This window comes from Pezoporus occidentalis, unplaced genomic scaffold, assembly GCF_034315485.1.
Source record: "Pezoporus occidentalis ecotype Australia unplaced genomic scaffold, CSIRO_AGI_Poc_V1 ctg68, whole genome shotgun sequence".
Classification (NCBI taxonomy): Eukaryota; Metazoa; Chordata; class Aves; order Psittaciformes; family Psittacidae; genus Pezoporus; species Pezoporus occidentalis.
Genome location: NW_026916030.1, coordinates 1,691,896 through 1,707,893, shown reverse-complemented (window position 1 = coordinate 1,707,893; position 15,998 = coordinate 1,691,896). Strand labels below are relative to the sequence as shown.

Below are 15,998 nucleotides of genomic sequence, written 5' to 3'. Positions count from 1 at the left end.
TAAGAAAGTGAATTTTAAGTAGATTATCTCAAAGGTATTAAAAGCCAGCGTAACCTCTGTGGCTCGGTTAAATAGCTTTAATTCTGTGTATTGTAACTCTGCTCTTTCCTTCCAAGGGAGACTGTGCACAAAAGGGTTCGTGCCATTGTGCTAATCCTCTCTAGCAGGAAAGCTGGAGTAACTGCCAGGTAAGTGACACTGCAGACAAGTGCACAAAGGCTGGGGTGGAGCTGATGAGGAGCACTGAAGGGAGGATGCTTGTGCAGCCCCTCTGGAGCTGGGGTTGGCAGTGCTGCTCAGGCTTGCACTTCTGCAAAGTTTTTGTTGCCAGGAAAGCAGCTGTTTTTAGGTGAGATTTGGGGTGATTTTTAGCTTGCTTCAAAGAAATGTCTCATTTTCTCAGCAATCAGAGTGTTTATGAGAATTTGGGTGCCTGGTGGGGAGAAGGAGAGGCTTCAGTGCAGCATCTCAGGGTTGCTTCTTCCCCCTCCGATCAGTTCATTCATTCGGAAGCCAGGAGCACCTTTTTATCACATGTACTTCAACCATAGCACAGAGTGGCCAAAGCCGCTGTTGGTGAGGTTTATGGTCTGCCCACCACTTTGAAGTCCCTTTTACTCATGGTGCCTTTTTGTGAGCGAGGGTGTGATTAAATGTGCCGTTGCTGGTTGGTTTTCAGAGCGTTCTTCCACCTTGGGGAGCTGCAGCCAAAATAAGCCCTTGTTTGTGCAGTGCTCCTGGCTGCCAGCTGGCAGTGTATTAGGAGAGAATCAAATAATTTGCTGTTTCTTTCCCATAAACACCTCTGCAAGGCACTAGAAGCTCCTGTGCAGAATGAAACACGAGTGGAGGGGCTTGCGCGGCCCCTGCTGCTAATGTGGGATAATCCAATTTGGCAGGAGGGAGGCTGGGCTGGCCAGCTCCTTCCCAGCGCTGCGCTTGCCTCTGGTTTGCAGCTGGAGGAAGCCTGGGTTCTTTGTCATCAATAAATGCCAGGGCTGCTCTGAGGGTGATGGACCCACCCGGGGCTTGCTGTCAGCGGGATGTTGGCACAGAGACCACTGGGGTATGACCTGCCTTACTGCTCCGTGGTGGGTGCACAAGCAAGGTAACAACCAGCAGGGCAGGGGGGGAAGTGATTGGAGGACTCAACCTCCTTCAGAAAAGCTAGGTTTTGTTAATAAACCTAGTTTGAGCTTTTTTCCCATACATTAAGGCCAGGTTGGATGGGGCTTGGAGCAACCTGCTCTAGTGGAAGGTGTCCCTGCCCATGGCACAGGGTTGAACTAGCTGATACCATGATTCTGTGAAGATGGGAGGTCAATGGCTTTCTTTTTGCAAGTGGATTATTTGTGGGCAAGGCTGGGTGAGCAGCACCAGGGGTGCTGGGCTGCTTGAAGGAGCACTTTGGCTCCTTGGTGGCAGAGAAGCCTCTTGGGCTGCATTGGAGCCTCTTGTCTGGACAGAAGCACCTCCTCATCCCGCACCAGCTCCCTCCCTCAAGGCCCCAGCATCTCTCCCAAATTGAGCATCATCTCCCACAGGTCTCCTGGGTCTGATGCTAGGGGGAACCTGCTGATGGTGTCCCCTGGGATGGCGGCTCCACAGGCACAGCCTGTGCTCTCTGCAGGCATTTCAGCTCCGGGGCGATGAGCTCCTCCCTGCAGCTTTCTCAGATAATAAAAGAAGAGTAGTTGCAAAGTAAATCATGTCACGGGGAGGCTGGTGTGTGTGCCTGGCAGCTGAGGGATGAATTAGCTTTCCTTTGGACTCGTGGTTTAATTGAAATGTGAATTTATTGCCTTTATTTAGCTTGAGCTATGCTGGAGTGCTGTGGACTCGTAAAGCACAAAGGAAAATAAAAGAGAAAGCCTTCCTGTGCTGCAGCTGACCCCTGTGCTTTGATTATATGTCTCATTTACCCTGGCTCAAGTTAAATAAGGACAGGAGAGAGCGTGGCACTGCTGGGCACTGGGAGGCAGGGATGGGCTCAGGACTCGGGCAGTCCCAGCTGACACCAGCAGTGATGGGGACCATGGTCATCGATGGCGATGGATCGTCTTGAAGAGAACATCATTTGTGCAAACAGATGTTTTTCCTTCGCAGCTGCAATTGCTTTGTTCCATAGCACTGTGCTGCTGTGTGTCTGTGTGTCTGTGGGATGTACAGTACACGAGCACAGCCCCTTCCCCTCCCACTGCTCTTGTACATCTCTCTGTTCTTCTTCCTCCCCCTGCTGTGACCCCCCGTGTTACCCTCATCATCCCTTTCTATTCTCTTATTTCATTATCCCTTCTCTGGTGATCACCTGTGTCTGTAGAACCAGCTCTGTGAAGGTGTGCGTAGGAGACACACAATGTTAGGTCCCTAAAAACTCCCCAGCCAGCATCTTTCCAGATCTGATTTCTCTGTACAAAGTGTGACACTGATTTGAGACAGAGCAGCGATGCAGAGTGTGAGGCCCGTTAAAAGAAACACAGAAAGGAAAAAAGGCATAAAAAGTGTTTTTATCCACGGAGCTGAGGCCGTAAAGAGGCAAAGCATCACTGGGACCTCAGTGGGGACACATCCCAGGCACGGATCGACCCCTGGCCGAGCACTCGGGCGGTCGCTTGTCCCTTCGGCGCTGGCATTCCCTGTGTTCCTGCCTGGCAGCTGTACGTTCCCTCACCTCCTGTGATGCTCTCGCTCCGTAGGCCTCACGCCGAGGACTTCAGCATGGATTCCTCCTTCTCACAGTAAGTGCACCGCATGCATTGCCCTGCACCGGGGTTGTGGGGAGGGGATGAGGGCTGCTGTGGCACCGCCGGCACTCTTCCGTCAGGGAAAAGCCAACTGTGTTCTCCAGAGAGTGAAAACCTCTTCCAGCCTGGGGTGTTTGTGTGGTGCATGCGTGCATGGTGTCCGGTGAGCCAGGTATTGGTAGATGAGACATGGACGTGGTTCGGAGCAGCCTGGTGCAGTTGAAGGTGTCCCCATCGGGGTTGGACTAGATGACCTTTGAGGTCCCTTCCAACCCAGACAATTCTGTGATTGTACTGTGGGCAGTATCTGCTGCCAAGACTTGTGGTCGGCCTTCACTTTAAATTGGTCATAGATTGTTCTGCTTTTCAGGGAGCTGATGAGCATGAGATTCCTCCTTCACTGCTCTTGGCACCAAGGAGCTGTGCATGGCACCAGCAAACCCTTCTGAAAGAGCAATGGTTCCCACCCTGGGGAGGGCTGTGCGCTCAGACACGCGGGTTTCTTGGGGAAGAAGTGATATCCTTGGCAGCAAATTGGTGATTACCCATTAACGATGAGCTCCGTGCACAGACCCTAATTAAACAATGGACATTCATCAGTAGAAGCAATTACAGGAGCAGACTCATGAGTTTCAATCTCCAATGTTGCGAAACAGCTAAACCAAACAAAGCAGTGTATTTAAACCATTGCTTCTTCTCTTCCTGGGTTGGAATCTTCTTTACTGAAGCCCTGAGCCAGGGCTCCCAGCCTGGGATGGAGCAGCGTGTCCTGCTTCATCCCAGAGCCAAACCTGTGTTTTCGGGAGGGTCATTGCTGTGCTGCTGGCCCTGCTGTGCATCTCCACCACTTGCTCTTAGCTATTGAGGGCATTTGCATGGAGAGATGTTCAGCCCGTGGTACCTCCAGTGCTTTGTTTGGTGCCTGAAAATGAGCTCTGTACCCGCTGCATGCGGTTGGAGAGGGATTATTGCTGCCTCCAGGGAATAAGGAATTGATAAAAATCCCATTTCCAGTGCAATATCCTCCCTAATAAGATGGGAAAAAGAAGTCCAGCGGCAGATTTCTTTTCTATCAGTACAGATTCATGAAGCCTTTCCTGCAGTCTGGGTCTGGGTCCCATCTCAGCAGAGCCCTTGTGTGAAGCCAAGCGTGGTCTTGGGCAGAGGTTTTCCAGAAGTGGCTGCTTGGAGCTTGCTTTTCATCCCCAAAACATCAAACTGCAGTGTTAGTGCTGGAGCCAGGATTACATTACCTGCATCCCACTGTGTTTAATTTGCTGCAGAGTGGTTATCGCTCCTTTCTTCGGGCAAGAATCACTCCATGATAAAGCAGGAGAGGCTTTTTTCCCTCCATGTATTCCCACAGTAAAAGAAACAAGTTTCTGAGCGGGCCCTGGGGCAACACGTGCCACAGCAGCCTGGTTCCCAGTGCAGGGTATCCATCGGTGTGGGTCTCAAGTTGCTAATCGTTTGTGCCTCAGCATGTGCTCTGCCCAGAGCCCGAGCAGCCCAGCAAACTCATCCCTGCCTCTGTGTGGGCTGTGGCTTGAGTGCTCCATCAGTCTGGATGGGTCACCAGGGCAGCCTGACCAGGAGGCTGGATCCTGCAGGGCTGCAGTGGTGCCCGTGAGAGGCTGATGTGGGACCTGCTGAGCACCTTGGGGCTCGATGCTTCCACGCTGTATGGGGATTATCAGAGCCCCTGTTGTGGCTGGTCCCGCACGGTGCACCGGGGGGATGCAGGGACAGTGGGGATGCGCAGGACACGTCCCGCTGGAGCTGTGCAGCCCTGTGCAGTTCTGAAGCCCTTTCTTGCACGCTCACCAGCGCCGAGCCGGTAGAGCCTTGCTGAAACCCACAACCCTCCTCCTTTGAGTAATTGTTCAATTACCGCTTATTGAGCGTGGGGGCAGCCTGTTCCCTGTTTTCACTTTGGCAGGCACCTGGGCTTGCTGTACGCTCACAGCTGTACAGCTGTTCCCACTTTCCATCTCCAAACAGGCACCGGGAGCAGCTCATCGCACCGGTGAGCTGGGAGCTCCGGTGGGAAGAGCTGTAGCTGCCCCCCATCCTCTGCGTAGGTTGAGGATGGTAAACGCATAGATCCCGGAGGTGGTGTTCAGTACACAAAGCTCGCTCGGTGCCATCCCTCTTGCTTGTTGCCATTAGAAAAGGTAGAAAATTGCCGTTAAGAAAAGGTGGAAAAAAGCAAAGAGCATCTCTGAAGGAGGTCAGGAGGGTTGGCAGCTGCTGGAGATCTGCATGGGTAGCTTGTGTGCTTGTCACCAGCAGGTGTCTGAGCCTCAAGCTGCGTCTGGTACCCACAGCCCATCCCTGATGAACCCCCCCAGGCCATCTCTTTAATCCCAGACTTGGGCACAGCCACATTCCTTATGTATGTGATCCGTGTGGTTTTGCATGGAGCATGCAGAGCTGTCCTCTGGGCTGAGCTGGAGCGGTGGGATGAAGTGGGATCTCACTTGAGGCTGCGCTGCCTTGGCAGGGGTGGGTGATGGCACCCACCAGATTGCAGAGATTTCTGGGGTTATTTTTGGTTTCTTGGGGTGGTTTTTTTGGTGGTTTTTTTCCCCCAAAAAAAATATCTCAGCAGAGTTTTTTTTACATCTCACTACATGATGAAGTTTCTTGAGAAATTTCCTGGGACAAGAACAGCATTTCCCACCCAGCCAGAGTGTGAGAACAAGGACTGGAGCTGCAGAGAGATGCCAAGATTTTTCTTGTCTTGTGCTCATCCTGGTCCTGCATCCTGCACTTTTCTGAGCAAACTATTCTGTCCTTTTTTTGGATCTCATCATCTTACAACAAATTGCCCCTAATCCTAGATTTAAAAAGTACAATAAATAACAGAGCAAAGATGAAATTGCTCGGGCGTTATGAAGCGCATAATAGCGGTAATTACACTTCCAAGCAGAGGGCTTGTAACCAGACTTGTACTGTGATGATTATCTGCATGGCCTGGGGGGGGTCAGCCAACGTGAAGCAGGGGAAGTGGGGTGATAACTGCTGCCTTCCTGCAGAGCCTGCTGCTGCCTGTGCCCCTTGGTGCTGCCTGGGCTGGGCTGACTCCACACTGCCCGGTTGTCAGGAGGGATGCTCAGCCACTGGGAGGGATGCTCTGCTCTCAGGAGGGATGCTCTGCTCTCAGGAGGGATGCTCTGCTCTCAGAAGGGATGCTCTGCTCTCAGGAGGGATGCTCAGCCCTGGCAGCAGGGAGGGGACAGCTTGAATGGACCAGCTTGTCTGAGCTGCTCTGAAGGCAGAGCCTGTCGGGGTGTGTGCTTTAGGGTGATAACACAGTCGGAGTTTAGCTTGGTTTTGATTTTCTTTTGAAGTTAGTTTCTTGACAACGAAATTAAAGGGTATGTTTTAGATGATATCATCTCCTTCCCTCAGCTGGAAATAGAGCAGCTTTGATACTTTTGGGTGGTTGCTGCTGCCTGGTAAAAGCCATCACTCATTCAGCTCTGGGGTGTTGGCTTAACCTGGTGCCTGCAGAGCAGGTGCCAGTGCAGGACCACGGCAGCTCCCTGGTTCCCATCATGCTGTGCCTTTGCTCTGTGCTCCCTCCTCCTGTACACAGAAGCCCTATGGGATGGTCGCCCACAGCAGGGCAGTGGTGGGGCCATGGCTGTGGACACCCATTCAGGTCCAGGGGCTCAGCCCGCTTAGCAGCAAGGGCAGGTTGTCTGCACAGGAACATGTTCTTCCTACTTTCCGTTGTTCCTTCATCTCTTTGCACTGATAAACACCCCCTTCCCCCTCCCCATGACCTGCTTCAGTTGCCTTCCAAATGTTTCTTCTTCCTGCAGCCATTAAGATGGATGAATACGTGGGCTGCTTTGTCATAAAAAGTTAGATCTCTTCTAATCATTCAGTTCTTTTATCCATCAGTGTTTATATTCATAGTCTCGAGGTGGGCTGCGGCGCTCCAGATCAGCAAACCATCTGTCTGGCGACAGAGATTTATATTGCTGTTTGTTCCTTTGATACGGAGGCGAATGTCTGGGAGGGGAAGCATGCTCCCTCAAGTCTCCCTCTCCTCAATGCATTTAATCCTCAGGGACTCTGATGAATGGGGTGCCCAGAGCTCATGGCGGAGCTGACGGCCAGTTCTCAGCATTTCTGGGCATTTTTAATAAGGAGAAGGAGCAATGAGCTTGTGTGCGCAGTGCTGGGAGAAGCTGGGGCAGCTGATTTCTGCCCTGGCTCAGATAAATCATTTACCAAACCCGGCTTTGGAAATTACTAGTTTTACTGTGTGTTAAAGCTGTGCTTATGACGCTCTGCAGTTATGGCTGCTTGCTCCTCAGGCATCGTGCTGGCTGAGCCCGCGCTCATAAATCCTCCTGCTTCACTCCTCAGTGCCTGTGGTCCCTGTGGCAGGGCCTGTGGTTGCTCACCTCCTCCCTGCTCCCTTCTTGTGCCAGCAAGGCTGGCTGGTGAGCGGGCGCTGGGTTCCGTGCAAAGACCCCTTGTGCTGTCTGCTCCTCGCGAGCATCAGGGCTCCAGGGGAGATGCAGGCTCAGCTCCCGTTTGTGGGGCTGCCAGGGATGTTTGAGGTGAGGCGTGTTCTTGGGGAAGCCCCACAGCTGCTGCTGCTGCTGCCACAGGTGCATTTGTGTGAAGCATTTTCTTCACTGGATGCTGTGCAATGTCCTGCTGGGGGTTTGCTGAGGGCTGCCAGCTTTACCTGGGCATCCTTCCCCTTGGCATCGTGACCAGCACAGATGCCAAATGTCTTAAGAGAGGTTGGTGAGTGCCCCATTGGTTATTGTCACCTGTGGTACGGAGCTGCTCGGTGGGTGACATCCTGCCAAGGGTCCCAGGCAGGGCACAGGGTCTGTGGAGGACATGCAGTGTTTGCTTCCCTGGTAAGGCTCCTGCTTTCTTTCCTCTCCATCATTGTCGATGGAGACAAGGTAGAGCCCCTGGGCTCTGCCTGCAGCAGCTCCAGAGCCAGAGATGGGTCTGCATCACCCCCCCCCCCAGGCTGTACCTGCTCCAGGCTGTGCTGCCCCAGCAGCATTAGGCAGATGCTGAAGTCCAGGCTCTTCAGATCAAGTCTGACTTTACCACCAGATAAGGGACTCCACAAGAAGCTCTGAGGAGCTCTCAAGCATGTGCCGCGCTTTTCACACCCCAGTCGGTGTCCCCACGAGCTGTCAGCTTGGCTGTGACATGCCAGCGGGCACCGGTGGGTACCAGGACCTGGGTCCCTGGAGCGATGAGGGTGTCCTAAAACCCCTTCCCAGTCTGCAGCTCCTCATGCATACACAGTAAATACCTGCTTATCCCTCTGCTGTCAGAGCGAGTAGCAGCTGCTCCCCAACACATCCCCATCCGGTGGCGTGTGCCAGGCAGCACGCTTGGCTGGAGCCAGCACCGTGTGTGCAGGGGGGTTGCACAGGAGAAATGAAAGGGGGTGCTAGGTTTAATGACTGTCACTGTGAATTTGCTCACACTGGTCTATGCCTTGGCTTGGTAATAGGCCTGATTAATGAGATCTTGATGACCTCTTCCAAGCAGTTAAAAACATAGTAATAATAGTAGCACTTACTTAAGAGAGTTGTTGAATACAGTGAAATAGGGGAAATAGTGGCTAATTTATATTGCACTTAACTCCATTATCAGCTGTAACAGTAATGAGCAGACTTTGTCTTGCTCAGAGTCTGAAGCTGAGACATCAGGAAACATTCCCTTTCTGCCTGCACTTAGCAGGCAGGAGTGTAATTTATAACCCTGACTAGGATGAACAAGTGAGTTTGCCTAGGGCATTTGTAAAGTAATAGGAGAGGAGGTGGCAGGTGAGCTGAGCAGGACGAGGTTGGCCTGCACACCATTAATCTGGGTATGCTTGATCCCAGACCCTGCTGTGATCCATTGGGAGGAACCCACAGACTTGGTGAGGCCTTCCCCATCCGTGAGCATCCACCCGGCATGTGGGGACCAGCACGAGGGAAGCGGATGGGTGTCAGTGATGGAGACTGGAGCAGCTGAGGATGAAGAAGGTCACAGTGGTGGATGAGCCATGTCCTGTGGCTCCTCTCTGCTGGTTTCTGTCCAGTGCCCCAGTGTCTGGTTCTCAGCGTGGTGCCTTGTCCCTGTGCCACAAGTCACCAGCAGCTCCCAATGCCAAGTGACGTTTGGAGTTGGTTGTCAGCTCCTGGGTTTTTCTGGAATGGCCAAATGTGGTTTCTTAGCAACAAAGAGTGGGGTTTTTTTTCTCCTTTTAGATCAGATTTGTTGTTTAACAGCTTCAGTGCTGAACGCTGCTCCCACCTGGGCAGAGCCAGGGCACGGGTGTACCAGGGACATCGCCCTCACTGGTTCCTGGTCTGATGCAGCCACAGGGGCTTGGAGCAGATTGAACATTGCTGGGGAGACTGCTCCACTTTTCTGAGAGGCTTTGAATGCCGTAAAGCACGTGGGAAAGGAGAAGTCTGCAAGTCTGATGTCAGCTGGTTGCATGTGAATGAAAGCCAAGCCCTCAACCCAAAGAAGACCTGGCCCCATGAGTCACATCTGCATCCCTAGTAGTCATTGATGCACCACGTCTTGGTGTTCATGGCTGGTGGTAGCAGTGATTTGGTACTGTGGAGCCTGGGATCTGCTGTGGGCTTCTCTGGGGGTAGGGGTCACTCAGCTGGGATGGGGAGATGGGGCTCCTGGGGGGCACCGGGTCCAACCTGCCCACCCCACTGACATCCTGCTCTGGTGCTTTCCCCACAGGGTGCAGGTCGAGTTCTATGTGAATGAAAACACCTTCAAGGAGCGGCTGAAGCTCTTCTTCATCAAAAACCAGCGATCCAGTGAGTGCTCCGTGTGTGCAGTGAGCCTCTGCCGGGAGAAACCAAACCCTGCCCCAGCTGGGAGAGCCCGGCTCTGTCCCTGCGGGATGAGAAGCCATTGCCATCTGCTGGTGGCTGTTAACCCCGGTGTCCTGAGCGCCTGTTGGCCTCTCTGTTGGGTGTTGGTTTGGGGGGATGCGGTTGCCCAGGGATGCTGATTGCCACCTTTGTGCACTGGAGACAACCACAGCATGGAATCCAGCTGGGACAACTTGCCAGGAGCAGGATGGGTGTTGAGAGCTGCCTGGGAGGGGGTCAGGGAGCACGCGTCCCCATCGTGATGCCAATGACGTCCTGGCACCTGCAGGGAGGTCAGTGGCTATGGGGCAGCCGAGGCAGGCTGTGAGTTACCCACTCGCTGCAGATTAGCCTCCACTTGACTAATGGTGTTGTTATTGCCTTCCTCCGAGCTGTCATTAGCTGTCTGGAGGGAGTCTGCTCCTCAGTTTATAAATTCACATTCTCCTTTCCGCCCTGCATCCCGCCGCCTTCGTAGAGAGCTGGAGCGCAGCGCAACGGGGTGCCCACGGGGAAGTTTTTAATGAAAATGTGATGAATTTCTCACTTGTAATTTGAGTAACAACCCGATGAACCGGCTGCAGATGGATCGTGGATAAAGCAGCAGCTTTTGCTCACCATCCCTCATGCAAGCCGGGAGCAGAGTGGGGCCCTGGCCCTGCTGTCTGATGCTTTTTAATGGATGCTTGCTAATGAGGGGGATACAGTCCAGCAGCTCCTCATTTGTGTCTCACATCTATTGGGGTCAGCAAGGAGCTGACTCGTGGTTATTTATGGCTATGTTGGTCTCCTGTCTGACACTGGGTATGATGCAAAGCACGAGCAAGGTTTGCGTGCTACCCTGGGCTCAGTGGGGTCCTGTGGTGTGTGGGGCTGTGCTGTGGGGTGCCTGGGCTGTGCTGCCTGGCCCATGCTGTGCTCTGCCTGCCGCAGGTCTGAGGATCCGGCTCTTCAACTTCTCCCTGAAGCTGCTCACCTGCCTCCTGTACATCGTCCGTGTCCTGCTCGACAACCCGGAGGAGGGCATAGGCTGGTGAGTGCCAGTGATGCCACTGGGCTCCCCAGTGCATGCAGCGGTGAGAGTGGATGCGGTGCTTACAGCGGGTGTGAAGATGCACAAGGGGGGGCTTTCCTCACTCTGTTTCAATTGGTACTTTAGCAAACTTGCTGGTCTGGAGGCTTTGCTCCCTGCTCAAATGTGGGTGTCTGCTGGCCCTGCACAGCAAAGAGCTGGGGGGAAAATTCAGGGTGATGTTCGTTTCCAAAGCTGTTTGGTTCTGATGCTCAGGGCTGCACCGTGGCCTTCAGACACAGGCAATGGCTCATGACTTCAGTGCATCTCCATGCAAGTGTTTTCTGAATGCTGATGCCCTTGAAGACACTTCTGCTAAATCCCATTTAAGTGTTTGGGAAAGGAATACGTTGTGCCATTTAAATCCCTGAGGTGACAAATGATTACATACAGCAGCTTTGCTCTGGGTTTCGGCGTAAGCCTATTTTTAATGTGTCCTTGCTTTGTTTAGCCCACATACAAAGTGGGGTTTTTCTAAGAGTGAGGAGAATTAGCAAGTTAACCTTCTCTTTGCAATGGTTGCAGAGCTACCAAGTACATCCTCGTGCTCCAAACGTGGCTTCAAACCTGTGAGGTTTAAGCATGACAGAGATGCACATCCCTGAACAGTTGAGCACAGCTGTTGTTTGGGAAAGTTCCCTTTCTTAAGGGTGCATGGCAAAATAGGGGCTGGCCAGAGGGAATGCTACAGCCTCTGCTGTAGGGACCAGTGTGTGTTTGAATCCATGGGAGTGTTCTTTGGGGTCTCCCCCTGCATCAGGACACAGCAGCCAGGGCACCCCATGAGCCTTGGGGATTCAACACCAGCACGCTTGCTCCTTCCTCCCCTTCACTGACTGCTTTCCCTTCCTTTGCCTTTCTCTTATAGCTGGGAATGTGAAAAACAGAATTACACCGCGTTCAACCAGTCCACGAAGATAAACTGGTGAGTGGAGAGCTGTGCCGGTGCTGGGGTCCGGCTCTGCCAGGGTGCGGGAATGCAGTGATGGATGTGGCTGCTGCTGGCAGCTGCCCGGGGCCATTTCTTGGTCTCAGGGGTGCTCGAGGCATGCACAGCAGCATCCCAGGATTGAAGCAATTGACAGTGCTTGTGGCTGTACCCCTGGGAATGATTTATTCCCTGTGCAGCCATTAACGCTGCACTTACGCATTAACACAAAATGTTCCTTACTGCTTGAACAAACCGCAGTAAGGAACAAACAACCAGTGCCAGTCCTTTGCTGGATCCTGCTTCGATGACAGCCTCATATTAGTGTTTGGTGGGGGGTGAAAGCGTTGCTGTTTGGGCTACAGATTAGATCTGGGTTGATTTTTCCATGCAGGTCACACATCTTCTGGGTGGACAGGAAAACGCCGCTGTGGGCTGTGCAGGTGAGCGCCCACCCCTCGGGCACGGCTGTCTCTGTGCATCCTGTGCTGAAACAAGGGGCAATGGGTTGTGGTCAGTGAGCACAAAATGAGCTGGGGCTTCTGCTGGGAGAACAACGTGGCCCTGGGTGAAAGTCACCGGGATGGATAGGAGAGGAAACGCTGTAGGAAGATGAAACCATGAGGCTGGCTCAGCTCCTCCCCACCTGGACGCAGCTGTACCCATAATGGGCTGTTTCCAGGCTGTGCACTGCCTGGGGAATGGCTTGTGAGAGGGTTGAGCACCCGTCAGCTCCTGCTCGGGGCTGCCTGGAGCTCACACATCCAACCTGAGCAAGCAGGTCCTCATCTGCGATACCCATGGGCTCCTCATCACACAGGGCAGGGCGGGCTCAGGGGGCTCTGATGACTGATGCTGCACTACAGGAGCCCTCAGCAGCCTTTGCTGTCTGTCTCTGCAGGTCAGCATAGCTTTAATCAGCTTTCTGGAGACCATGCTGCTCATCTATCTCAGCTACAAGGTACGTGCCCTGCGGGGGCAGTGGGCAGTGATGCGCTGCCTGGGTCACATCCCCCTGTGTGAATTCATTTCGCCTCCTTTGAGCTGTCTGGAGCCTGAGGCATCCCGAGAGGACGTTAGTGTCAGTGATGGCTCAGCCGGCTGTGGCTGTTTTCCTCCCTCATTCCCCCCCAGGCTGCTGGATAAGTGTTGTGCAGAGCAGAGCGGGGGGGATCTCTTTCCTTTAAATTCAGCCCCGTTTACCAAAGCTCGCTGTTTTTATGGGGGACAGATTGACGCATGTTGAGCTTCCTAAGGCTGAGGACCTGGAGCTGAGCCTGGCAGCACGACTCCTGCTTGTGCTGAGCTCTGCTGCCGCCGGAGGTAGCCGGCACTGCTCCAAGCCAGACAGGGAGAGGCGCAAGCTGACTCCTTTGGACCAAAGCCCCTTAAAATGGCCAAGAAAAGTGACCTTAACAAATGGCATCTTCTCACATTCAACTGGGACGGTTGGCAGCAGAGACTCAGACCCTGCATCACCAGTGATCTGTATCACCCTCATTCTCTGTCCTGCGTGCAGCATTGTATTATGCACTGCACTGCATGCAGCATCCCCAGCTTCGGGAGCAGCAGTGATGGACAGAGGGATGTTGTGGCTGCAGAAAGGACTGAGCAGTTTGGGGAGGTTTTATCGCCTGTGTACCTGCTGCCAGCACTGCATCCCCCTCCTGCAGGCAAACTGGAGCATCTTTGTGGCTCCTCTGGCATCCTTCCCCCATCTAGCAGGGTCTGTGGCAGAGTGGGAGCTTTTTAATTGTCCTTTGGCAGATCTTTAAGCTTCCTTAATCATTATTTGCTTCTAATTCCTCAGGGGAACATCTGGGAACAGATTTTCCGCATTTCATTCATCCTGGAGATGATCAACACGGTGCCATTTATTATCACGGTGAGTGTTTCCCGGTGACATTTGAAAGCAGCTTTAAGTTAAGTTTAACAAGTGCTGTAGTTTTGGTGGGGAAATAAAGAAAAATGGGGGTGTGGCCAAGGAGTATTTAAAGCTGGCAGGATATTTTCTCTTCAATATAATGACTTTCTCTGGAGTGTTACCCCAAAAACCATCTTCCCTTCTCAGCTGCTCCGCTGCAGCCGGGGCTGCTTTCAATGGCAGCCTCTGGAAAGGCCAGTGCTGAGTTTGGAGATGGATCCTTCCAACAGGGCTCAAATTGGCTGTTTATAGGGGTTATTTTTGTAAAAACATGGTTTTTTTTCTGTGATTAACCCTTGCTTTTGTAGATATTCTGGCCTCCTTTGCGAAATTTGTTTATTCCTGTGTTTCTGAACTGCTGGCTTGCCAAATACGCCCTGGAGAACATGATTGTGAGTGACCGGATGCATCCCACCCCTTTCACCTGCCCTGGGGTTGGTGGGAGGTGAGGCTTTGCCAGCTGGTGGTGCTGTGCAGTGACCCGCTGGGGAACAGGAGCCCTTTGGTGTCAGAGCCACACTGATTCTGTTGGTTGCGCACTGAGAGGGATGGCCTCTGGCTGTCCCCAGGACACGGTATTACATCAGGATGAGATGCTCCAGCCGTTCCCAGGGGCCCATTTGGGTTGTTCCTCCTGGCAGCAGAGCCCAGAGCTGCTCATAGAAGTGCACATCCCTTTTCAAGGGCCAGAGTCTGGCCTGTTCTTCATCTGGGTGGGCAGTGCTGATGGCAGTGAGGCAGCGGTCGGTACCTGGAGGGGTACTTTCCCCTCAGCCTCTCTGAGCTGGTGAGAGCCCTCTCCTCTCTTTGCAGAACGACCTACACCGAGCCATACAAAGGACCCAGTCTGCGATGTTTAACCAAGTGCTCATTCTGATCTGCACCCTCCTGTGTCTTGTTTTCACGGGGTAAGCGTTGCTCTTCCTTTCACTAAACCACCCTTTTCACCCAGGGAAACCAGCTTCGCGTGTCCTAGGGGGGACTGATGGAGCCAGGCTCTTACAGGGCTTACAGGAGAGGGAGGTGGGGTGAGGTCTTCTTGTCTGGGGTGGGGTGGCCTTGCCAGGACATAAAGTGGTGATGTGGGAAGTCGGAGGAGGTTCTGCTTTTAGTCTTCTAGCCTGATTTTTCAGTCCAAGAGGTTTGTGAGCACTGGGGAAAGCACAACAGGGTGCCCAGAGAAGCTGTGGCTGCCCCATCCCTGGCATTAAGGCCAGGTTGGACGGGGCTTGGAGCAACCTGCTCTAGTGGAAGGTGTAATGTAGAAACTGATCATCTTCCCTAATTATATGGTTTGAACAGAAACCTGTTAATGGCGTGCATGAGGGTGTTGGAGGGAGACGGGTGCTGCATGCAGAGCAGGGCTGTGAGTGCTGCAGGGGTAAGGGAAGGGCCAGCAGTTTCCTGCGGGGACAGGCTCAGACATGTGTGATGTCTCTTTCACCAGGACCCATTGCACTCCTTGGTCCTGACCACGCTCTTCTCCCCACCACGATACCACTTGAGATACCTATTACACAAAGAGCTCATTTGTGTAATAGGCCACTGGGGCTCCTGCTAATTAACTGGCCCTTTTACCCTGCGCATTGCCAGCGACAAGGGCAGCTCTTTATAGAGGAGTCAGTTCTCACTGCTGGGTACTTAGCTTTAAATTAGGCTTTTTGAAGCTTCCTCTGGCTCCCTCGGTCTGGATTTGAACCATCTAATACCACTGAGCTGCTGAGTGGTCAGGAAATGAAGCTTTTAGGCTCATGAGTCTTTGGCAATAAAGACAATCTTCTCTTGTGAGTGACTAATGTGACTGCAGAGCTCATCAGTGCTCCCTGCCCATGGCACCTCCGGCCTGCTATGGCCGTGGTTGTGTGTCTTGGTGGATGTGACAGGGCTACATTTTGGGTACGGGATGACTTAGGTCGTGCTTGTGTTTAGCAAGATCACTTAGAAACTGCTGGTAGCGAAGTGGCTCTGTGATACAGCTTTCCAAGAGCAGTGGCATAGGAATAGGATCTGCCTCCTGCCTGCTGGAGCACATCCCTCATATGGGAGCCCTTCCCGTGGGATGAGTCTCTCCAGAGCCTTACTGGGAAAGCTGCCTCCTTCCATGATTTGGGGTTTTTTGCAATGCAATGGCAGCTCCCAGGTGATGTTCAACATGTTTTCCATGGCACAGACTTGCTGTGACCCATCAGCCATGTCCTAGACTTCCCAGTGTCGCTCTGGTGAGCAGCCACATCAAAAGAAATCCTTCATCTGTAAGCGTCAGTAGTGGAATCACTTCTGCTGGTGACATAAATCTACTGCTGATGCTGACAGCTGTTACAGACAGATTTCCTCCATGGACATGGGTTTAAGTTGCGTTCTGGGGTCCCCTACTGACTTCAACAGGCGCTACAGGCGCTGCCTGTCTGCTGGGCAGGGCAGCACTCGCTGTGATGTGCCCTTT

The 15,998-nt window shown here is 53.0% G+C and overlaps 1 protein-coding gene across 18 annotated transcripts in view; it reads left to right on the top strand.

Moving 5' to 3' along the window:
- The window catches only part of KCNT1 (potassium sodium-activated channel subfamily T member 1), a 75,872-nt gene that overhangs the window by 42,654 nt on the left and 17,220 nt on the right, over nt 1–15,998 (top strand). For 14 of the 18 annotated variants that reach the window (XM_062641504.1, XM_062641501.1, XM_062641496.1 and 11 more), the window contains 8 exons: nt 9,495–9,574; nt 10,565–10,664; nt 11,572–11,628; nt 12,026–12,074; nt 12,533–12,592; nt 13,442–13,516; nt 13,864–13,947; nt 14,369–14,463. In XM_062641504.1, coding sequence (XP_062497488.1) covers nt 9,495–9,574; nt 10,565–10,664; nt 11,572–11,628; nt 12,026–12,074; nt 12,533–12,592; nt 13,442–13,516; nt 13,864–13,947; nt 14,369–14,463 — 600 coding nt within the window. Of the gene's footprint in view, nt 1–2,574; nt 2,739–9,494; nt 9,575–10,564; nt 10,665–11,571; nt 11,629–12,025; nt 12,075–12,532; nt 12,593–13,441; nt 13,517–13,863; nt 13,948–14,368; nt 14,464–15,998 lie in introns of all 18 variants that reach the window. The other 4 variants (XM_062641509.1, XM_062641511.1, XM_062641499.1 and 1 more) reach the window with 2 other exon arrangements.